The sequence below is a fragment of the Passer domesticus genome, chromosome 3 (assembly GCF_036417665.1).
Source record: "Passer domesticus isolate bPasDom1 chromosome 3, bPasDom1.hap1, whole genome shotgun sequence".
NCBI classification, from domain to species: Eukaryota; Metazoa; Chordata; class Aves; order Passeriformes; family Passeridae; genus Passer; species Passer domesticus.
Genome location: NC_087476.1, coordinates 45,785,026 through 45,805,843, shown reverse-complemented (window position 1 = coordinate 45,805,843; position 20,818 = coordinate 45,785,026). Strand labels below are relative to the sequence as shown.

Genomic DNA, 20,818 nt, shown 5'->3' with positions numbered 1-20,818 from the left:
TTAAAACTATGACAAAATTCTATATATCTAGAAACATTCAAAGTCCACCAAGGTATCCTGATCAAAGGATCTGTACTACCTTTTAACTATAATTCAAGGTCTGTCTTTTTCTCAACTAATTAGTGGCGTCCTTAACTTAGAAAAATTTGATGTTTTGTAAACCTAAACTTTTCAGATTTCTTTTTTTTCTCCGAATGTGAGTTTGCATTATTGCCTCAGTTTGCTGAAGAGTGTTCTTTTTTTTTTTTGATACAAGTTTGCCTTATGAAGTGTCTTATGCACTTGTAAGAGTACACTCAGCTCAACAGAAAACTACAGTGAACTAACTCATCTAATTTCAAATGACCATCAGAATTTTAACCTTGCATGAAAAGGGTAACTTTATGTTTCCTAGACCAAACCACCATAAAATACTCATTGAAAGACAGTACAAAAAATTCTCATATTCTCAACCATTGCCTTCAGTAGATGCTTGACATCAATGTAACAGGGTATTGAAATTGTACAGACCTTACCGGGAAAGCAGGGAACCAAATAGTTTATTTTTGTGGTAATGTCTTTTATATATCTGACTGATGTGCAGAGTACTATCCTATTTAAGATATATCTTTTAAATTTAAAACATAGTGCCCTTAAAGGAAAGCCAAATACATATATTCTCATCACACCTGTAAGGTATTAGTAGGCTGGAGTATTTGCTGATACACTCTTAACTGGGAATGTAATTTATTTGTTGGGTTTTGCTATTTTTTATCACAAAATTTATCAAGGACAAAAAACTTGTCAAAACAGGTCTCCTTATGTGCCCTTCTAATAAAAGGGCACAATCCTAAGGGTGGAAGATGGTGAGTTTTGCAAAATCCCATTCAGTTAATCACTCTTGGAAGCCTTATAGCTCTCAGTTATGTTGGTTTTCCTCTGGATTCATGTAAATAATAAAGATTTGCCTAACAAGGCAGTTTTTAAGCATTTGTTGTTTTAGTAAAAAAAAAAATTATCCCGATGTATCCTACTCAGACAGGGTTGAGTAGGTTTCCGTCATAATTTGCTTTGAGGCTGAAGATAATAAATTTTAGTCCTAAGGAGTTTCTTATAGAAATTTGTGGTCGAATCATGGCTGAGTTTTAGACAGAGTTAGTCAGATACAAACTCAGTATAATGATTTTGGAGATAATTAGCTACAAGTAACTGCATATTAGCAATGCTAGACAATATGAAGTAGAGGATGGTATTAAACAGAGTGTTTTGTGTTTGCCCAATGCATAACTGAGAGGGCCTAATCCCAATGGTAGATTTTCAGTGTTTTTATCATGTGAAAATATATTCTTCATTGTGTTATATGTTTGGCTTTGTTCTGTCTGTTTTTCTTTTAAAAGTGTATTTTTCATTTTAAGGGTTCTGGAAAGAAAACATTAGCTAGTAAACTAGCACAGAGATGGAACTGCATTTTCATAGAAGGTAAACACATGCTGTATTTGGAACATTGCTTTGGCTCCACAATAGCTTTTGGTTTAGAATACCCTCACTGTCCCCTGTAATTCTAAGGGCCTGTTTCTGATCGCAGCAAATACTTCTGATAATACCAAGTAATCATTTTACCAGAAGTAAAATTACTGATCACTGGTCTTTTAGTTATTGAAAGGCTTAGAAAAATCACTGTGGGAGTTTTTTTTAATCATAAATTTGATTCCCAATTCTGGAAGGGGGTTCCTGTGACCCTTTTGGTTCACATGGGGGCAACTCATTCAGCTCCAAAGAGTACAGACATTTTCCAGTGCAGACCATGAAAAAATAGGAGGCTCTTTCCCTTCTGGTTGTGCAGTGTCTAATACAAGGGGGTATACTCCAGAAAACAGAGTTATTTATCAAATGAAGTACCTTTATGTCTTTTGAAGATTTAGAATTCTAATATGGTAAAAATCACTTTTAATAAAGTGCGTTTTTGACTTAGGTGTACATAGAATTGTTATATCATAGTATTGTCTAGCAAGAAAAAAAATTAATACCTGGTCCAAAACATAGTTCAGGCCAAAATCAGAAGGGACTTCAGAAATGTACTTAAGCTAGTCCATTCTGTTTGAATGTATTTAAATCAGTACTGACAAATGTTCATCAAATTTGTTTTAAAAAAATTCTGGGCAGTCCATCTCTGTAACACTCTTTTTGCCATTAGAAAGTTTTTCTTAGCAACTGATCTAAATCTCAGTTACTGTGTTTTTAAGCCTTATTTCTAATTCAGGGAATTACTCTTATTTTGTTCATGATATTCTAGTCTTCTTGTGGCTAGTGAATGCACACATGTGTGTACACACTTATTGTTTCTTATGCTAGTACATTTTTTTCATTTTGTACATCAAAAAAGGAAGAAACAAAGAAATTCAGCATACATAAATATGAATAATTTTGTTCAGAAAGGACCTCCAGAGGTGACTGAGTCAAACATTCCTCTCAAAGAAGGGTCAGCTAAAAAGGGCAGCTCAGTTCAATCTAGAATACCTCCAAGGATAGAGAATCCACCTTCTCCCAAAGAAAGACTCTGCAATGTTTGATTGCCTTCTTGATGAAAGATTGCTTCCTAATTACCCCCATTCAAATTTCTCATATTCGTGTCTGTTGCCTCCTGTCCTAACTGCACTCTGTGGTGACCGTGGGTCTGTCTTTGTGACCTCCCAATAAGTAGTTTTAGATAGCAGTAAGAGCTGTCTGGTTTCCTCCAGGCTGGACAAGGCCAGTTGTTTCAGCCTCTCCTAGGCTGTTCATTCTTCTGATAGTTTTGGTGTCCTCCACTGAACTTGCTCTGGGGTATCAACATCTGTCTTGTGCTGGGTTAAAAATGAACCAAGCCAGAAAATTATTGAATTGGAAAGGTGTTTGCAATATTTTTAATAACACAATACTTTCTATTAATTTATCCAGTGAATTGGCCAATACTCATAAATAAATAAAACAGGGCCAGGGTGCATGCAGATTGCTGATTTTCAGTTGCCTGTACTGTGAATTAGTACATTCTCTGTCTCAGTTTTGGCCCCTGGCAAATATTGTTCTCCCAAGCACCTATAGTATGAAAGGTAAGATGTACAACAGTCATCATGCCTAGTAGGAGCAGTTGGAAAACAGCCACTGTGTTTTGAGAAGAAAGATTAGAGCTGTATAGGCATGGGTCACCTGGCTTCAGGACCTTTCCCTGGTCTGGTTTATTAGTAATATAAATGTAGCTGTAAGAGTCATTCCTGAAAACTTTTATAAAATGTTTGATTATTTAATTCATACAGAAGTATGAAAACTTCCAGGTTCATTTTAGTATGATGTCACTATCCACAGAGACATAGGACAGTCTTAGAATTTGATAGATGTCACTTTTCCTAAAGTAGATGATTTTGTGTGTCTAAAGAGTTCTTCTGAATCTTGGGTTTTAAATTTAAAAAGTGATTGAGCTCAAATACTCATCTCTGGATTACAAGATAGGAATTCTGTTTGAATTTAAATAAATAGTTCAAATAATCCTGCTAAACTGCTGTTGTGCATTTTTGTGTAGTATATGCAGGGTTAAATTGTAGGAAGAAACACCTACCCAGTCCTTGCCATAAGGCACCAGGTTCTGGATGGGCAGAGTATAACAATGGCCCTAAATATAATGGCTTTTCATTCAAAATAGTCTGGTTGCTTGGAGCACACATACATCCTCCTGTGTATGTGTATGTACATATGTATGTGTACATACACATATACACAGGTACAGGTCTCTTCAGAAAATATTTTGTGTTAATTATTTTTCTTATGTTTGATATGCTTCCTTAGCTTCAGAAGTAATTCAAATGAATATTCAACAAGGATCAGAATATGGACTTCAGGTAAAAGTCTAATCTTCTAGTAAGTTTTGTCACATTTTTAACAAACACTTACTGTAAAAGACTATGTTCTGTATTTTACCCTAGTGTCAGAAATTGCTTTGTCAAGGTCAAAGTATTCCTGAGGAACTGGTGACAAAAATGATTCTGCAAATGATTGATGAGTCACCAGAAGTTGCTCATTATGGTAAGTATATTTATAGCCTAAACTTCTTAGAATGTGCTACCTATAATTTTACATCAATTTTACATCTATTGGTGCTCAAATATAACTCGAGCTTTTTCTCATGCTCATCAGGTTGTGGAATATCAATAAACTGAAAGTGTGTTTAGGGATTAATTTACTAGTATGGGAGATCAGAAAGTGTCATACTGGTTATGTGTTGTGTTGATTTTAAGAAAATAATTTTCCCAAAATTTTAAGTGTTGATATGAGTCTTATTTGACAATATTATCTGTTCAGGATAGGATTTAAAATACAGATATTTTATTCTTCAATACTTCTATATCAACAACATAACAAAAATCCCTCAGCAAAAACATTTTAAGCACTTTAAACAATATAAAAGAAGGAGAACAGATTACTGGCTTTTTTTCTCTCTTACAAAATTGTTTATTCCCTTTGCATTTTGTCAGACAGAGTAGGATGGATGAGAATAGTAATGGTAGTGGCTATAATTCTTCTATTTGAGGAAAGATTTTGTTAATTGAGGCTGTCAGGACAAGGGCTGCAGATCTTGCTAGTGTCTGAATCTGCTTCCCTGATGAGGAAACACATGTACTGCCAAAGAGGAAAGGAGGTAAAAAGGAAATGTAGTTTCTTTTTCTTATTTTGACTTCTATTTGAAATTTCCATTATAGGAAAGAGACAGGTGTAGTGTCAATGTTAATGTCTACTGCTCTAAAAACTAGCCTGCTATTTAAGCTTTCAGATGCAATGGGTTTTTATTCCTTTTCTAGTACATGACTCAACAGTTTTGCAAAATATACAGCCTTTCCTGGTGAAACCAGGCTTTTAAAATAGTATAAAAAAGAGAAATAGGGAAAAAAAATTTAAAAGGACACAAAAAACTGCTGGAAGCGGTAGCAGCAGAAATGCCAGTCTCTTAATATGTATGTGAGGACTTTGGTAAAGGCATGAAGAGGCTTCTGTGTTACTGGAGTTCCCCTCCTTGAGTCAGTCTGAAGATGTTTGTATCACAGAGGAGCACCGAGGCCCTGGAGAGTGTAAACATGACTGTAAAGTTGAATAAAGTTTGTTTTTTGTAGCAAAGACACTTTCTGCATTACATATCCCCCAAAGTAGCAAGGAATAGAATAACCAACATCCTCACTATTTTTCCTACCAGTTCAAACTGACCTCCAAAACCAGTTTTTAGTTTTAGTATTACTAGTAATTTTTTGTTTATCAACTACTATCTTAACGAGTGCTTGGGAAGCTTAAGTAGGTTTTCAGCAGGAACTAATCAGTCAATTCACTTTAAATTATTCATTCAAGATTTCAGAAACTGTTGTTGCTAGTTGCCTTAGGTATACTTCATGATTTTTAGCCTCCTCACATTATTGATCTGGGGGCGAACACTCTCTCCAAGAATGGTTTTCCACGTTACGCTTCCATTTCCCTTACATCAGCTGTTGTTATCAGGGATGTGTTGATAAGTGAGGTTCTTCACACCTCACTGCAAGTTAGAATTCTCTAAAGGTATCAACAGTTTAGAATCCAGAATTTTAATTTCCTAGAGGAATGACTATATATTTTGCTATTCCTTGCTTATCTTCTTATTCTCTTGCATCTATGGATAGTAGCTTCCATAGAAGTAGGAGTCTTCACTCCTAACACCTCTTGCAAAGACTGCTGCCACATTTTTGTGCTGCCCAGACTTGCATTTCAATGTTATCACATAAAATTCTAAGCATGCACCATTTCTCTAAGGGAATATTCTCATTATTTGGCTAAAAACATCCACCTGATTTTTGTTTAGTCTCTCTTCCTGGCCTCATGAACATTGATTTTGTTGCTATTCAGTAGTTCTTACTGCACACATCAGCAGTTACAGTACTTTCCTAGGAACTTGAAGCCACAAGTTGATCCATGGGGCTGAGCACTGCAGTACTAGGAAAACATATTATTACTACTCTTGTCATGTCGAGCCAACATCTGTTTGCCAAACAGGACTGAGCACTGGGAGTCCTGAGTGAGCAGGTGCTTGCCAAATAATCCGGCAGGAGAGTGGTTCAGACTCCCTTCATTAGAAGCCAAAACATTTAAAGGTTGTGTCAAGAGCTTAGACTCCTAGTTTAAATGCTTTAAATCATAGAGTGGCTACTCTTTTCAGTGCCTTTTGTAAAGTCTTCTAGTGGGAAAACTGGTCACTGAAAGGTTGTTACTTTTTAGGCACTAAAATGTCTGAATTAGGTGTGTAAAGCAGGTGGTCTGAGTATAGTCTTTAATGTCTACATGTTTATAATTCAGTTAACAGATCTTGAGAGTACTCCATAAAGCTGAAAACAACACACTTTTTCTGTCTGTATTTCATCTGAAGGAGACATGGGTGCAGAGATTTTTAGCAGTGTTGTGTCATGGTTTAAAATTGTACCACTACATGTATTGTTTAAAGCAGATGAGTATAAAAAGCTCTATAATTGACAAACCTTCTTAAAATATGTTCAATTAAATTTATTTGGCAGGTTATGTTCTTACTGGATTTCCTTCTCTCTCGGAGGAATACATGACTGTTCCACAACAAATAGAGAAAATAAAGAATCTAAAATTAAAACCGGATTTCCTGATTAACATTAAGGTAATGTCATCTTCAGTAACTTCCTAGTATTTTTCCTAATTATTAGTAGACTCATATGCTATGCATGCCAAATATAATATTTTCCACTGTATACTTGAGTAGAGAATTTATTGAGGAATGGTGAATTCTTCTCTTTATATTGGAATAGAGTTTCACTGGTTTGTTCCATTATAAGCATTGATGAGGTAAAATAATGAACATGTCCTAGAACTTCAGTAGCAGTTGCAACTTTTGCACCTCCACCAATTAGAAGATAGAGGTTTTCAAGAAAGGGAAGCTTTGAATTACATGATTATGATGGGATTTTGGACACATGTACATCTGCCACTTGTGTAATGCAGAAAGAAACTTCTCACATATGGAAGTTAGAAAGTAGTTACGAACAGTTTTATTTTTCAGTCACTAATTGTGAAACTGCTTAATTATTAATTAATCTTGTTTACAAATCTCAATTTCTTTATGAGCAGTGATGTGACATAACAGATATTTTACACAAGTGACTCTGATATAACCAGAGAAACATAAACCATTGTTAGTGTGGGATTTTAGAGGACTTTCTCAATGTAACTTAAAAGAATGGATTTGCTTGCACATTAGTAAGCAAAACAAGGCAAGAGGATCTCTTCAGACATCAGACCAACTGCTTTGGCCAAACACTGCTAAGCTGTCTTGTTAGTCAGAATGGCGTGGTAGTGCCCAAACTGCCCACAGGGAACAGCCCAAGGCCTGTGCCATTCTCCAAACTGTGCCCAGCTGTTCACTGGGGAGGGTTCTAGCTGGCCCACACTGAACTTTGCCAGACCCCATCTAAAAAAATACCTGTATATATAGTCATGAACACACTTAATGGCCCTTCCTCTAGCAACGTTCTATTTATAATCAACTAGATTCGTTTTGTCTTCTACTTTGAATGTGCAGAATGGGTTTTGAATAGTCAGGCTCTGGTGGTGTGCTCCATTCTTACTGGGATTTTGATTCTAGTTGGTACATCTATGTGTTTTGTCAGAGGCCAAGCCTCTGGGTATGGTCCTACTCTATCACTTTGCAGGTTTAACTCAGTGTTTGTTTTAATCCCTTACTTTTAAGACTTAATTTGCTTGAACATGCATAATGAAAGTTGGTGAATGCCTACTTCAAACCTTTTTTCTGTGGTCTCAGAAAGATCCTAAAACATCAACAAAGCATATTTTTGTCCTTCTTTTTGGACAGATTTGGTTTTTTCAGAAGGTCAGTCTTTGTTTTAATGCTATGTAGTGAGAAATCCTGTTGTTCAGAATATGTGTTGTATAGATTCACATGCAACAATACAAATAGAAGAGTGATGCTAACTAAACCAGAAAGAAAAATTAAATTCTTGACTTCATGTAGTAACACTATCTCCTCTGGGAAAAGGAGTGAAACTAAATACACATTAAAAATCCTTGCCCCAAAGTCAAAGAAATAACTTTGTTTTTGATTTCAGGGAATTGAAGCTGTTTTCACAGATATGTCAGAATTGTAACTATTTTCATTAGATCAAAAACAAAGGAAGAAGAGAGATTCTAGGTAACTGTGGTAATAATGAAATGCTGTTATTAGTAGACCAATTTAGAGAAATTTTGTCTCTCCACGAAAAAGATGTTATAGCAGTGCAATAAACACAATTTCCTTTTAACTTTTCCTTGCTAGTGTCCAGATTATGAGTTATGCCAAAGAATATCGGGACTAAGGCAAAACCCTGATTCAGGGGAGATATATCAGAGGAGCCAGTGGGATCCTAAAGTTACTGACAAGCGTAAGAAAGAGAAAGATCAGGATGAAGAAGAGGAAGAAGAAGAAGAAGAGGAAGAAGAAGAAGTGCTGGATGAAGAAGAAGAAGGAGAAGAAGATGAGGTAAATATTGCTAATTTCTAAACAGGGCAAAATATTACCATGTACTTTAGACAAAGCAGAAAAAATTCTGATCTTCTAAAATATCACTGTACTATGTTATGATTTTGCTCAAAATCAATCCTAATTCCATTTATGTCCTGCTTTAAGAGATGTGGGGTAATACTTAAATAGTAGGTTTAAATGGCAGCAAATATTGATCATTGTATAGCTTAACCTGGGCTCAGTCATTGACTCAAAATTCACTGGCTGTTTCTTACCATAAATTAAAAGTGTATCAGGAAGAGAAGGGTGGCTCTACACTGCCTTTTTCTTGATGTAGACAAATAAAAGAGTTCTTAATTTTTGTTTATTGTAGCAACTTTTTAGTAATATATGTAGGACACTAACTTGTTTTCTGGTTTTGGTGTTACACTACTACAAATGAATTTTCTTTTTTTTCAGGAAGGTATTAGATTTTAATTCAGGTCAAATTTTTATACTAGGGACCAGAGACTTACCAAGTTCTAGGCACATTGCTCTCCATTTATAGAAACTACTCTTCATTAGAATAGATGGTGGTCAGCAGTCACTGGACTAATACTCATTGCAATACTCTTCAAAGCTACTTTTTTTAAATTTGAGTGAAGACAAACATTATTTTAATATATTATTTCTGTGTCTTCAAATTTTGTTTTGCAGGCTGGAGAAGGTCCACGTAAGAAATCAGACCCTTTTCATCAATTAGTGCAGAGGACTGAAGATTTTCTTGAAAATGCAGAGAAAAGAATTGGAATATACAAGGATATAATGCTTCCTCATTTAGAAGTAAGAAAAAACAAAGTAATATGATTATGCATAACAAAAGATTTTTAAAATATCTTGAACTGTTTTCATTGGTTTTTTTAGTTTGAGATTTGTTGTATTGAGGTGGTCATGCTGCAACACATCCCCAAATTCTGAAATTTATTCTGAAATCAGTGATAAAAAGTATCATCTGTAGGTTGTTGTTTCTACTCTGCAGTCATGATAAAGTAATCAACTTTGACTTCTCAAAGTGAAATCATACCTGCCACTACAAATGCTTTCTAAATCTAGTAAGTGAAACATTTGAAGACTCCATTGTTTCATTGCCATTATCAGAGTCCATTCCGGAATGCAATCCCATAAAAAATCTGCATCCATTGTCTTCACTCTAATAGATTCCCTGTTTCACCTGCTTCATTGCCTGCAGATTTATATACACAGTAATTAGCCCATTACTTTGTTTTACCACTTATTTCTGAGGCTATGACATTTTCTTTCCCTGTTGTGTTCAGGAAAGTGGAATTACTGTATGGTTTTTGTTTTGTTTTATTGGGTTTTTTTGTTTTGTTTTGGTTTTTTATTTTTTCTTTTTAATCTCTTAGTACAAGCAACTGCAAAATCTTCATGTTTGTTGCTCACTTGACAATTACTGTTTATGCCTTTCAATTTCCCTATGGATTAGTTAAACCTATAGATAAAATTGTGTAAAAGTGCTGTAATGGTCTTTGCTAGAGTAACAAACTTGTTATTGCTGTGACAGGGAAAACAAAAAATGTGGTATCTTTAATTATTACACAATCTCACATGGATTTCTTATATCTGAGCTAATGGAAAGTTGTTTAGATTAAATTACTTTAGGATGTATACCACACTTCAATAATTTCAACACATTCCAGTAGTTGGTAGGGTTCACTTAGGGTTCACTAGCGATGAATATATTGGTGAAGATGCTTAGTGCTCCACTAATACATTAAAAGAACACAGGGGTTTATCAATTGGCCCAGGCAGAGTTTGAGATGATGTAATTGAAATTGAAACAAAAAGCTTATAAGGTGTGCAGTTTGCACTGATAGGAAGATAGGTAGAACGAAATTTGGAGAACACACTTGGATGTCTTGATAAATTGTTGGGATTAAAATGACCTGAAATAATTGTGAAATACTGCAGTTGTTCATTATGTTTCCTTCCTCAGCAGTGAGGAAGGAAACATAATGAACAACTGCAACATGTGAAATAATTGGCTAGACCTTAGTACTTCAGACAATCTGCCATCTGTGGGGATTTAGTTAGTCAAAACTAAGTCAATAAATGAAATGCTATTGTTTAAACTCAAATACCATGAATGTACTATTTATGAATGTAAGACTGTAAGACCATTGTATATAAGAGAAATACAAACTATTATCCTCTCTTTAGAGGGGTATTAGAAAAAATTAATTAGTTATTATCTATCTCGACCAAAGATAGAGCAGATGATTTAATTTACAGTATAGAAGACAGACTAGGTGAAATGAGCCAGGAAATGAGCTCTGACCATAAATATAGTGAACACCTGGAAGAGATTACCTGCAAAGGTGTAAAGTCACCTTCAATAGGCCATTTTAGGCTTGAGGTTAGACCATCATTTGTCAGGAATGGAGTGAGTGTTCTTAGTCCTCAGAGAGAGGCATTAACAACTGACATGGGCTAGTTTTTTAGCCTAAGACATTATTTGTAGTGTGAAAATTTAAAACAAGAAAAGTAAAATATATGGTCCAAATTTTAAAGGAATTGAGAGTCAGGACCAAAATTAAAACATTGGGCTCATGACTGGCATTTCTGAGAAATGTAATAATTGAGATTATCTTCATTTTACAACAAAGAATTAAGGTAGTTAGACAATTAAAAGTTGAATTCATACACAAAGTGTTACTGTATCTTGATATTTTTTAGCTCCCTTGCATTTGAGCTAAGACATCTAAGCTATCTTCTGAAGCCATTGTAACTCCAGTTTTGGAATTATCTCTGTGTTTATCTGACATCAAATAAAAGTTAATCTCCAGAAGATTTTATAAACAATTAATACAATGAATCCTGACTTTGCTGAAGTTCCCAGGAGTCCAACCTTTGATATGTATAGGAAGAGAATGAGCCTCAGTGTCATTATCTCGTTAACTATACTCAACTGACATGTTCTTTAACAGGGATTCTTGGCTTACCAGGATTGTCGATATCTTATTGAAGTGGATGGAAGTCAGGAACCAGATTATGTCTTGGAGGTAAGTAAACTATGCACCAGCTAAGTTAACCTCCACTAGAAAATAATTTCTCAGTCCTGTGGATTGTTTTCCTGATGGCAAAATTTTAAGTTGTGTTTAAAACACATTAATTTACTATTAGAAAACATGACTTTTGAAATACTTGCTTTCCTTCCTGTATTAGTTTTAAGATTCACTGCTCTGCTTCCAGGCTTATGTATATGTTGCATGAGAATATTTTCAGGCAGACTACAAACTTTTGTATTATTCCATCTGGTTTCAGTGCTTTTTCTGATCTGTATTAATGTAAAATAAAATGAGAAATTAAAACACTTTTGTATTATATATTTACAAAACTGGTTTATTTGATGTGTCTAAAATATATTTTGCATAATGGAATATAATTTTTATTAATTTTGATATTATTTTGCAATGTAATAGAAGACCCTTGATTCTTCTAAGAATTCTGGTGAGTACTTGTGTCTAGATTTTTAGTTTGTAACAGAGCAACTTGTTCTTCCTGTTTAAAAACCTACGTTGGTAAATTTTGAAAATAAATAATCTTACCCTCTGCCTCACAACTAAAAGTTGCTTCAAATCAGAACCTAGAGTATGGGGTTGAAAGTTAAGTAGGAGATTGTTTTTGACAAGGTAGGAAGTAAACTTCTTCATTTTCTCCTCTGTTTGAAATAAATTGTATTATTATGTTCTCTAAGTTAATTATTTCAGTGTATGCTTAACTCTACCAAGAATGGCCTTATGGGGAAAAAAAAAAAGCAGTCATTTTACAACATTAGAACATACAATTTCCTCATTTATGATCTGTTTGTGAATGTTGCAACACAAAATTTACAGTAAATGCAATCAAGTTATGTTAGGATTCCAACCATTTTACCTACAAGTAAGGCAAAGGCGTATAATAAAACTAGCCCAAACGTGACAGAATTTGCTTTTTCATTTCAGGACTATTTGCATTCAATCAATATTACATTCAGGAAACTATTCAAATAAACTTAAATATCATCTGATTCTCATTGGTAGACATTTGGTTTAAATACCTTTCAAAATAAACTACCCAAAGTTGTATTGCTTCTGAGTGTGCCTAATCTGATTTCCTAAAGAGATTTGCCTCTTTTTCCAATTGGAGCTCCTCTGAGTACTTGTCCTGCCTTGGGGGAACCTTCACAGTCTTGTCCTTTAGCAGGCTTGGAATTCACGGTGTAATGAGGAGACAGAAGGGCTGTGATTTGGCCTTTTGCACTGCCTGTATCTACCAAATAGCTTCTTAAAACTCAGCTCAATAACTAGCATAAGTCTGAGTTAAAAACTGGGCCTTGGTGTTTACCTAGCCATTATATAAATAATAAGTTACAATTTTAAATAGATTTTAGGGGCTCTTCTGAAGACAAAAGCAGTTCTGATGTATCATTGTTGCTGCTAGAAATGAAGGGATGGGACTATTTTTAAGCTAAGAACAATTTGTTGCTCAGATAAACATAAATCTCAGAGGCCATGAGATTTTAGAGGAACAAGCATTCAGCCACAGCTCAAGAGTAGTCACAAGTTGCTTCATTATAAGACAATATATTACTTTTTAAACGAATAGACAGTTGCCACAGGATTTATTTTGCTTTTCTAACCTATCACCTTTACTTACTTCTACTGCACTGCGGATACTTTTATCCAATGGACTTCTAACTCACAGGCACACACATGCTTCTATTATAACTTCTAAACTCTTAGCTTGCTCTATACAACCACACCCTTACATTATAAATCCTTCACCATTTTTTCAGTACAGTTTCTCCCTTGCTTAAGGCATATTCTCACCTACAACTATAGAAATATAAATTCATTATTTTTCTGCTTAAAATCTGTGTATTGTATTTTTACATCAATCTTAGTTTATTGTAAGGCTGCAGATCAAATCCTTCAGTGTCTGTGGAAGTTTTGTGTTTTCTCAATTCCCACACTAATTGGTACTAAACCAAGACTTATTTTACCTCCAGACAGTGGTAGGCCGACTTGAGTCTATGGAAGTTCAAAATGCAGCTCCTGTAATCAGACTCCAAAGCGAACAAGAGGAAGATACACTGGAAGGAAAGCAAAATGTAAGTGTGCTTTTCTAAAGTGTGACTTACTGTGATAACTAGAATTACTTCTCTGCTGTAAGCTTATATTGCAGCATCTTTGTTTCACAACAACCAGCTTGTTTTACCATGCAGTAAGAGCATTTTGTAAGCATTGACCTTTCAGAAATGAAAATTTAAGGTCATTCTGGGGCTGAAATCCACTTAAAAAGTACGAAAATAAAAAAAATCGGTCATTCCCAAAAAAACACATAATGATTAGAATAAAACTTGCAACAAAATTCTTGTTTTAGCAAAAGAGGTAAATTAATTCCTTCCAAGGAAATAAAGAAACTTTAGCCAAAGGATAACAATCTCAGCAACTGACTCTTAGCTCAGTCTACTCTTTTCCTGAATAAGAATCAACATGCTAATCCAAATATAGCAACATTCTGCCTAATTGAGATTACAGTTGTTCTAGTTTCCTGTAGTTAATTAGAAACATGACAAGTTACTGCTGAATTTTGCTGAATCATGGCAATTATAATTTGAGTCCCAAATAAACCTGAAAATCAGAAGTTTTGCATGAATGTCGTCACCTATATTTAGTTCCAATCATCTTTTCTATTTCTGAAACAAAACTTTGAATATATGAATGGAAGTGTAATGGGGAGACCTCCCATTTTCAGAGAAATACCCCTCCCTTCACTTTTCTGTTTTCTCAGTTCTTAACAAATTCACAAGTGAAAGACTTTCTGTGTCAGAGGTCATCTGCATTTATTATTTAGTTAGTTTGTGTGTTTTAGTTTGTGTGTAAGCTTTGAGTAACCACAGTATTCAGGGCAAAGAATTCTGCATCGTAACTGAACATTATGCACAGAGGTGCTTCCCTTTGAGTTGAACCTGCAGCTCAGTGTCCTCCACTATGCAGAAGTCAGTGAATAGTTTGATTTTCTATATCTGCTCTCTAATAACTCATGATTTCAGATTTCTGTCCTGCTCTAACGTAGCTATGCTGAAGAATTCCAGTCTATAATTTTATTCCTTCTTACACAACAAGCTGGTTGTGGGATTGATCAATTATATTACCTTTTCCTGAAACTTATCCAATTTTGCTGTGTCTTTTCTGAGATGAGGACAGCAGGAGGCACATTGCAGTAAAGGCAAGGGCAATATCTAAACAATTTAAACATAAACCTTTATCATCTATTCTCTCTGTGCTCAACATTCCTAACATTCAAGCTGGTTTTCTGACTGCTCTTGGATATTGAATAAATGCTTTCACAGAGGAAGCTATTTCTGAGTAGCCACAGTGAAAATTCATAGCTTTCTGTGTAAAAATGCTATTTTTTTGCCTGCTTTTGCTGGTTCATAAATCTTCTGCAGCTCCTCACAGCCAGCACTTGTCCATACTATTCTGAATTTAGAGTCACCATGACTTTAGGATTCACTCACTATTCACATACTGTAAAAAGGCTATTAAACTTATTCCTATCATATTATATTTCTGCATGGCTAAAATAGATATTTTAATATTGCTATTTCCTGATGCAGATAATGGTCCTTTTTTCAAACCCTTCAGAAGAAATATTAGCTATTTTCTTTTGTCTTTAATAAATGGCTCTTTATCATTTTAATCTTCTAAAAATAATAAATAAAGCCTACAGGAACTATTATATTCCTGTATATTTATTTTAAACAGACCTAAAAATTAAGTACTTTCTCTTTAAAACTGTCCTACAATTCTGAAATAAGCAATTTTTATTTAAATGTTAAAAAAAACGTAATGTGGTTTTCTTTTTAAGTTTGCTTATTTTCTATCAAAAAGTTTCAAAAAAGTCTAATAAAAAGGCATATGTAACTTCAAACAAAAATTACACCTGCAATTATTGCTGTTTTAATAAACAGGATGAACTTCTCCGGGCTCTGTCATCTTACAAGCTGATAGCACCCAGATACCGATGGCGTAGGAGCAGGTGGGGCCAAGTGTGTCCCGTGGCTCTAAAGGAAGGGGACATTGTAATGGGAAACCCAGAGTTTGCTGTCAGGTTAGTGGAATTTGACACTCTTAATTTTCATATCTATTTTTATGTCTACATATGCTAGCTTCTCTTCTGTTTTAAGTTTTCTAGGTAAAATGTACGTTCTGTCATGCCAAGAGGCATTGAAAAAATTTGTGTTGAATCCACGGCCTTACCTCTTACCTCCAATGCCAGTTTCTCCTTGTAAAGTGTTCGTATTTGGTCCTCCATTCTCTGGAAGAACAACAATTTGTAATGTAATTGCACACCATTACAAAGGAAAGGTAGGTTTATAAATGTCTTAGATATCAGCTGGGGCTTGGAAATCAGTTAAGCACATTCTTGTCATGTTGTTAACATTCACATTACAAATATAGGGATTACAGAGGAAACACAGGATTTTAGTGAAATTCAGTTTTTTATAAAAGTAGCTACAGATCAAGAATACTTCTATATACCCTCTTACCTTGCAGTTGTCTTAGTATTAGAATACGATAAATAACTTTTGTATCTAAGATAATTAAATATAAATGCAAATTGAAAATAATTTATTTTTAAAAAAAAACTCCAACTCTGCACTTGAATTATGTGTAAATTTTTCTGCAATCTGCAGAGCTTTTCCAAGATAGTTTTACTTTATGGAAGTTGGATCAGATGCTATATTTGTCTTCTGTGATATTTGTCTTTTTTCAAATCATTTCACTAGGTTCTTGATATGGACATAGTCGTTCAACAATATAAAGAATCAAGAGAAAAAAAAACTGAGGAATTGCGAAAGGATGCAGTAGAAAAGGCTATAGCAGCAGTGAAAAATAGACTGGAATCAGAAGAACAATCAGAAGAATCAGGTGAATAAGCTGTTCTGTAGTCTTTGAAGCTGTTTTATTTGCTTTGCATTATTTAACTGAAGCAGTTGCTGTCACTTTGACTTGAAAAAGTTGCAGAAGTTGTTATAATTGCTGGGCATTAAATTTGAACTAAAAGAACATGCAGTGAAGGGAATAGCTTAGTAAAACTCAGTATCCTTTCATATATATATATATATATATATATAAATCCTTTGAATATGAGGGTCATGTCAAAAGAGTTATCTGAACTCAGAACTGAAAGAAGAAATTGGTTCTGACTGACACTGGTTGAAAACATTCCATTTTAATGATTTTATGACAAGTTAAATCTCTGCAAAAATGAAATTCTCATCCAGAAAGTAGCTTGTCAGCTGGGCTGATGTGAATCCACAATATACAGATTTTTCACTTTGGAGCAGCCTTCCAATTATGCTGTCACAGATGGCATATTCATAAGTCGCTCCAGCTCTGGTCACATTCAGACTTCTTAAGCTGCCTAATTTTCTGCAGCTTGACAAACTCAATAAATATATTGCAAAGGTGAAAATAACATGTTAATTTAGTATCTTTTAAGCAAAGTTTGTATTTTTTCCAAGGAAGCTCAATGGAGGCTTTTCAAAATTATTTCTTTTGAAATTAAAATACTCCATTGAATTAGAATTGCCTTTTTATAGTTAGCTAAAGTTATGGTTCCAATGGACAATGGGGCCATTTTGCCATATGTATCTAAGCAAGGAATTGTGTTTGACTTTCTCATGGGTAGATACATCTAACAAGAGGTCAGTGTATTCCTCTAGTGCTGCACAACTGGTGCTGGCAGTGATAAAAAAATCATTGGCATTGCAGTAAGAATAATGATGAGCTATGACACCAAAATTGATACAGTTAAACAGTGTTACATTCCAGATTCCTGACTATGAAAATACTTTTGAGGACAGGGATGTTAATCCTATTAGAATTAATGAGAAATTAATCCTAATTAAAAATTTTATTGCAAAACTCAAGTACAAACAGAGGATGTATTTTCCCTTACATAGCTTTTTGTAGCATAAGATTGTTTCAGAATTTTTTAATAGATAAGGAGATGTTTGGGTTTGGGCTGCACTGAGTTTTTTTGCAGAATGGAAATTATTAAGATGCTGCCTCTTTTCTAGGCACCTTGTAACTTGGAAAAAATAACCTGATAAATGTGTACATTTGTGCATGTAAAAAGCATCAATACAATCATTGAAAAATCTTGACATAAATACAGAAAGTAAATATGGCATTTTTTCCAAATTTTACTCATAGTAGATACTGCAGTTGGCTAAAACAGTTCTTCACCCAATTTTATCAAATTAATTGTGAGTTAATGGTGAGTATTCCTTATAAAGTTTCAAAATAATTACAGTTGTTGTGCCAGTGATTAATAAGAAAATGTGGAAAAATATTGATGTTTTGCACATCATAGGGAATGCAGGCTACTTTTTGTTTAAAATACACTGCCTTGATCTAAAATTTGTATTGATTGAAAAATTATTTTGGTAAACTTTTTGATTTAGGGGAAATCAAATCAATGGAAATGCTAGTGTGCTGTAAGTGCCTGATTGTTCTGGTACAGAAATGCCATTCTGTTCATATTGAAACAATATTTAGCTTAGAGGTGGAAAATACTGTATAGCTAAAAAAGGTTGTGATTTTTATACTGAGAGAGCAAACCAACATCTTAGCTTATGAGACACACACTACATCTGCATTCAGAAGTGGTGTTTGTTTCTTTCTCAGAGCAATTGTGTTTTGCTTAAAAATGTATGCTGTGCTGAAGTTACGCTATAATGCTTTATTTAAGTCCAAATTTCAAATTTCTCTGTGAAGTTAATTTTAATACTCTATGGTGTTAGGAATACCAGAAATAACTGCTGACCACCCAGAAGTTCTAGCCATGGTAGAAGGAGCCATGAAAAGTGTGTCATTCTCTGAAGATACAATGTCATCTGAAATATATGCTGAAGCACTGGAGGAAGCTATTGCAGAGGTGAGACTGCAAGTACTACACAGCAAAGTACTTTTTCCTAAGAGGAACTTCTAACACTTTATGCATTATCCATATGTGATATTTGTAATTCCATTTGAGAGATCAGTTTTATTTATATCACATAGCTCAAAAGCTTACATAGGGTTGAGGAGATACTGAGGAAGATCATGAAAGACAAATCTAATGAGGACTATTTTATAGTCCTTTATATATAATGAAAATATGTGTGTGCATGTGTGTATATATTTCACGCACTTATACAGAAATTATTTCTGTCTTAAAAATTACCTGACCTACAAATTGTTAACGGCTGGGAGAATTATCTGACAGATCATTGTCTGCTTGCTCTATTCTTATATTTGTAGTCATTATTAAAGAACTGAACACCAGATGTAAGAGTTTGAAAAAAATTGTTTATGAAGATTTATCCAAGAATCTTGAAATGTTTTGAATTTGTTCAATGGTATGTAACTATTGAAACTGGAGTGTAAATTCTTTATAGGCAAGCTTAAAAAATCACTATTACATTAGTCTCTTCTTGTTTAAAATGTTTTTCATTTCATTCAGACATATAAATTTATAAATGTTTTACTTTTTACTGACCTGGAATGACAATAAGGAAAAATCATAGCATTTAGAAAGTAATTTTGTATTGTGCAGTCTTTTTTTTGTACAGCTCACTTAAGTCTTTTTATATCCCTGAATGTGACATTTTCTAATAGCTTATGAAGACGAACAAAGACAGGTTTCCTGGTGCTTCAGAAAGAGGAGGGTGGGTAGTGGATAACTACCCTCTCTCAGAAGAACACTGGTCAGCTTTATCAGAGAAAGGACTGCTACCTGACACTGTTGTCTGTCTGAAGGATACACAAAAAGATGGTTAGTAAATGCACCCTAATGCAACTTTATATTTTCTTTCTTTATTTCTGTGTTGATACCTGCATATAAAACATACTTGTGAGAAAAACTAGTGGTTATGTCCCATTTATAAAGCTTCAGGGGTCTGGAGAATGAATCATCCGGTGAATTAACAAGAGTACCACAATTTCTTATAATTTGGAGTTAGGGAATTACACAGAATTTAAAACAGGAATACTTTGCTCTAACAGCAAAGAAGATTCCTCCCATTTTAAATCAGTTTTCATTTTTCTCCTATTTACAACCAGCAGGAAATACCAGAAAACTCTTGTAGCATCAAATTTTTGTATTCTTTGGCTGGCTGGCTGGCTGGCCGCCAGCAGTGTGGTGTTGGTCAAATTGCTCTGCCTTGTTTTTCCCTTTTGCAAAATCAGAGGTATGAAATTTCTCAGCTTGAGAGAAAATGCAAGGGGGAAAATTCTTGTATGCAGGGGTATCCTATTCTCCATTATGGGATCAAAAATAAACCCTAGTAACTTCCTACCCAGATGGATACAATGGCTTAGTATCCATGATTTCAGAAAATTCAGTTACTTTATTCTTTCCAGCCAAAAGGAAGACTGGCACCAGGCATCAATAACTGAACACATTCATGAACTGTTAAAAGTTTGTCTGTCAAATCATGTCTTCATGGATCATATTTGCTTGATTCATACCACACCACAAATTTAATTGACCTTTGACAATGTTTGATCATTACCTGTTCAACCCAGTCCATTGTCAAAAAATCTTTCAGTGGCAGAAATTTCCATTGAAGAAAGGCATGATGTTCAAGAAAACTCATTAGGTGCCCAGCATTGGAATCAGTCCAGAGATCTTTTCAAACCCTTATCCCTGAAAATAAAAATCAACCTGAAAACATCAAGGTTACACAGTTTACTCAGAACAGATTTCTTATTTTAAAAAAAACCCAACTTTTCAGAAGTATGTCAGCTGATCAGCAAATCATCCTCACAACTCAGGAATAGTACCTAAACTGCTTAGTCACACAACTTTGTGAAATTTTGTAACTAAAAGTGTTTCAGTGTGGCCAGAGCTCATACATAGACTAAATACTGGCTGAACATTTCTATGAGAAAGTTCTAGATCCAGTGTTTGTCAGAAAACCATATTTGCAGCAGCTGTCATTCAAGACTTCACCTCAGACACTTTTGGAAAGAACCTAGGGGCAAATTGCATTTCCATGCCTCATCTTTGCTTCCAGCCATTCCAAGCTTATTGAAATGTTCATGAACCTAGTTTCTGGGACACAGTGCATTGTCCTTTCATACAACCACAAAAAGCATCTCCTTCCTGTAGTTGGCATATGGTAATTAAATGTCAATACTGTGTGCTAAATAATAAACATCAGGAGTCTGCCTCTAGTCTGTACTGCAGGGAGAGCACTGAGGTGGGAGAGATGCTTTC

General features: G+C 34.5%; 1 protein-coding gene across 7 annotated transcripts in view; it reads left to right on the top strand.

The window, feature by feature from the left end:
- Positions 1 to 20,818, top strand: part of AK9 (adenylate kinase 9) — a 60,051-nt gene that overhangs the window by 2,467 nt on the left and 36,766 nt on the right. For 6 of the 7 annotated variants that reach the window (XR_010358587.1, XM_064412891.1, XM_064412892.1 and 3 more), the window contains 13 exons: positions 1,395 to 1,458; positions 3,799 to 3,851; positions 3,936 to 4,035; positions 6,537 to 6,649; positions 8,318 to 8,521; positions 9,200 to 9,325; positions 11,488 to 11,562; positions 13,551 to 13,652; positions 15,519 to 15,658; positions 15,735 to 15,915; positions 16,338 to 16,479; positions 18,360 to 18,493; positions 19,216 to 19,372. Coding sequence is in view for 6 of the 7 variants with exons in the window: in XM_064412891.1 (XP_064268961.1) it covers positions 1,395 to 1,458; positions 3,799 to 3,851; positions 3,936 to 4,035; positions 6,537 to 6,649; positions 8,318 to 8,521; positions 9,200 to 9,325; positions 11,488 to 11,562; positions 13,551 to 13,652; positions 15,519 to 15,658; positions 15,735 to 15,915; positions 16,338 to 16,479; positions 18,360 to 18,493; positions 19,216 to 19,372 (1,591 nt within the window). In the remaining variant the exon portion in view is untranslated. The remainder of the gene's footprint in view (positions 1 to 1,394; positions 1,459 to 3,798; positions 3,852 to 3,935; positions 4,036 to 6,536; positions 6,650 to 8,317; positions 8,522 to 9,199; positions 9,326 to 11,487; positions 11,563 to 13,550; positions 13,653 to 15,518; positions 15,659 to 15,734; positions 15,916 to 16,337; positions 16,480 to 18,359; positions 18,494 to 19,215; positions 19,373 to 20,818) is intronic. The other variant, XM_064412896.1, reaches the window with a different exon arrangement.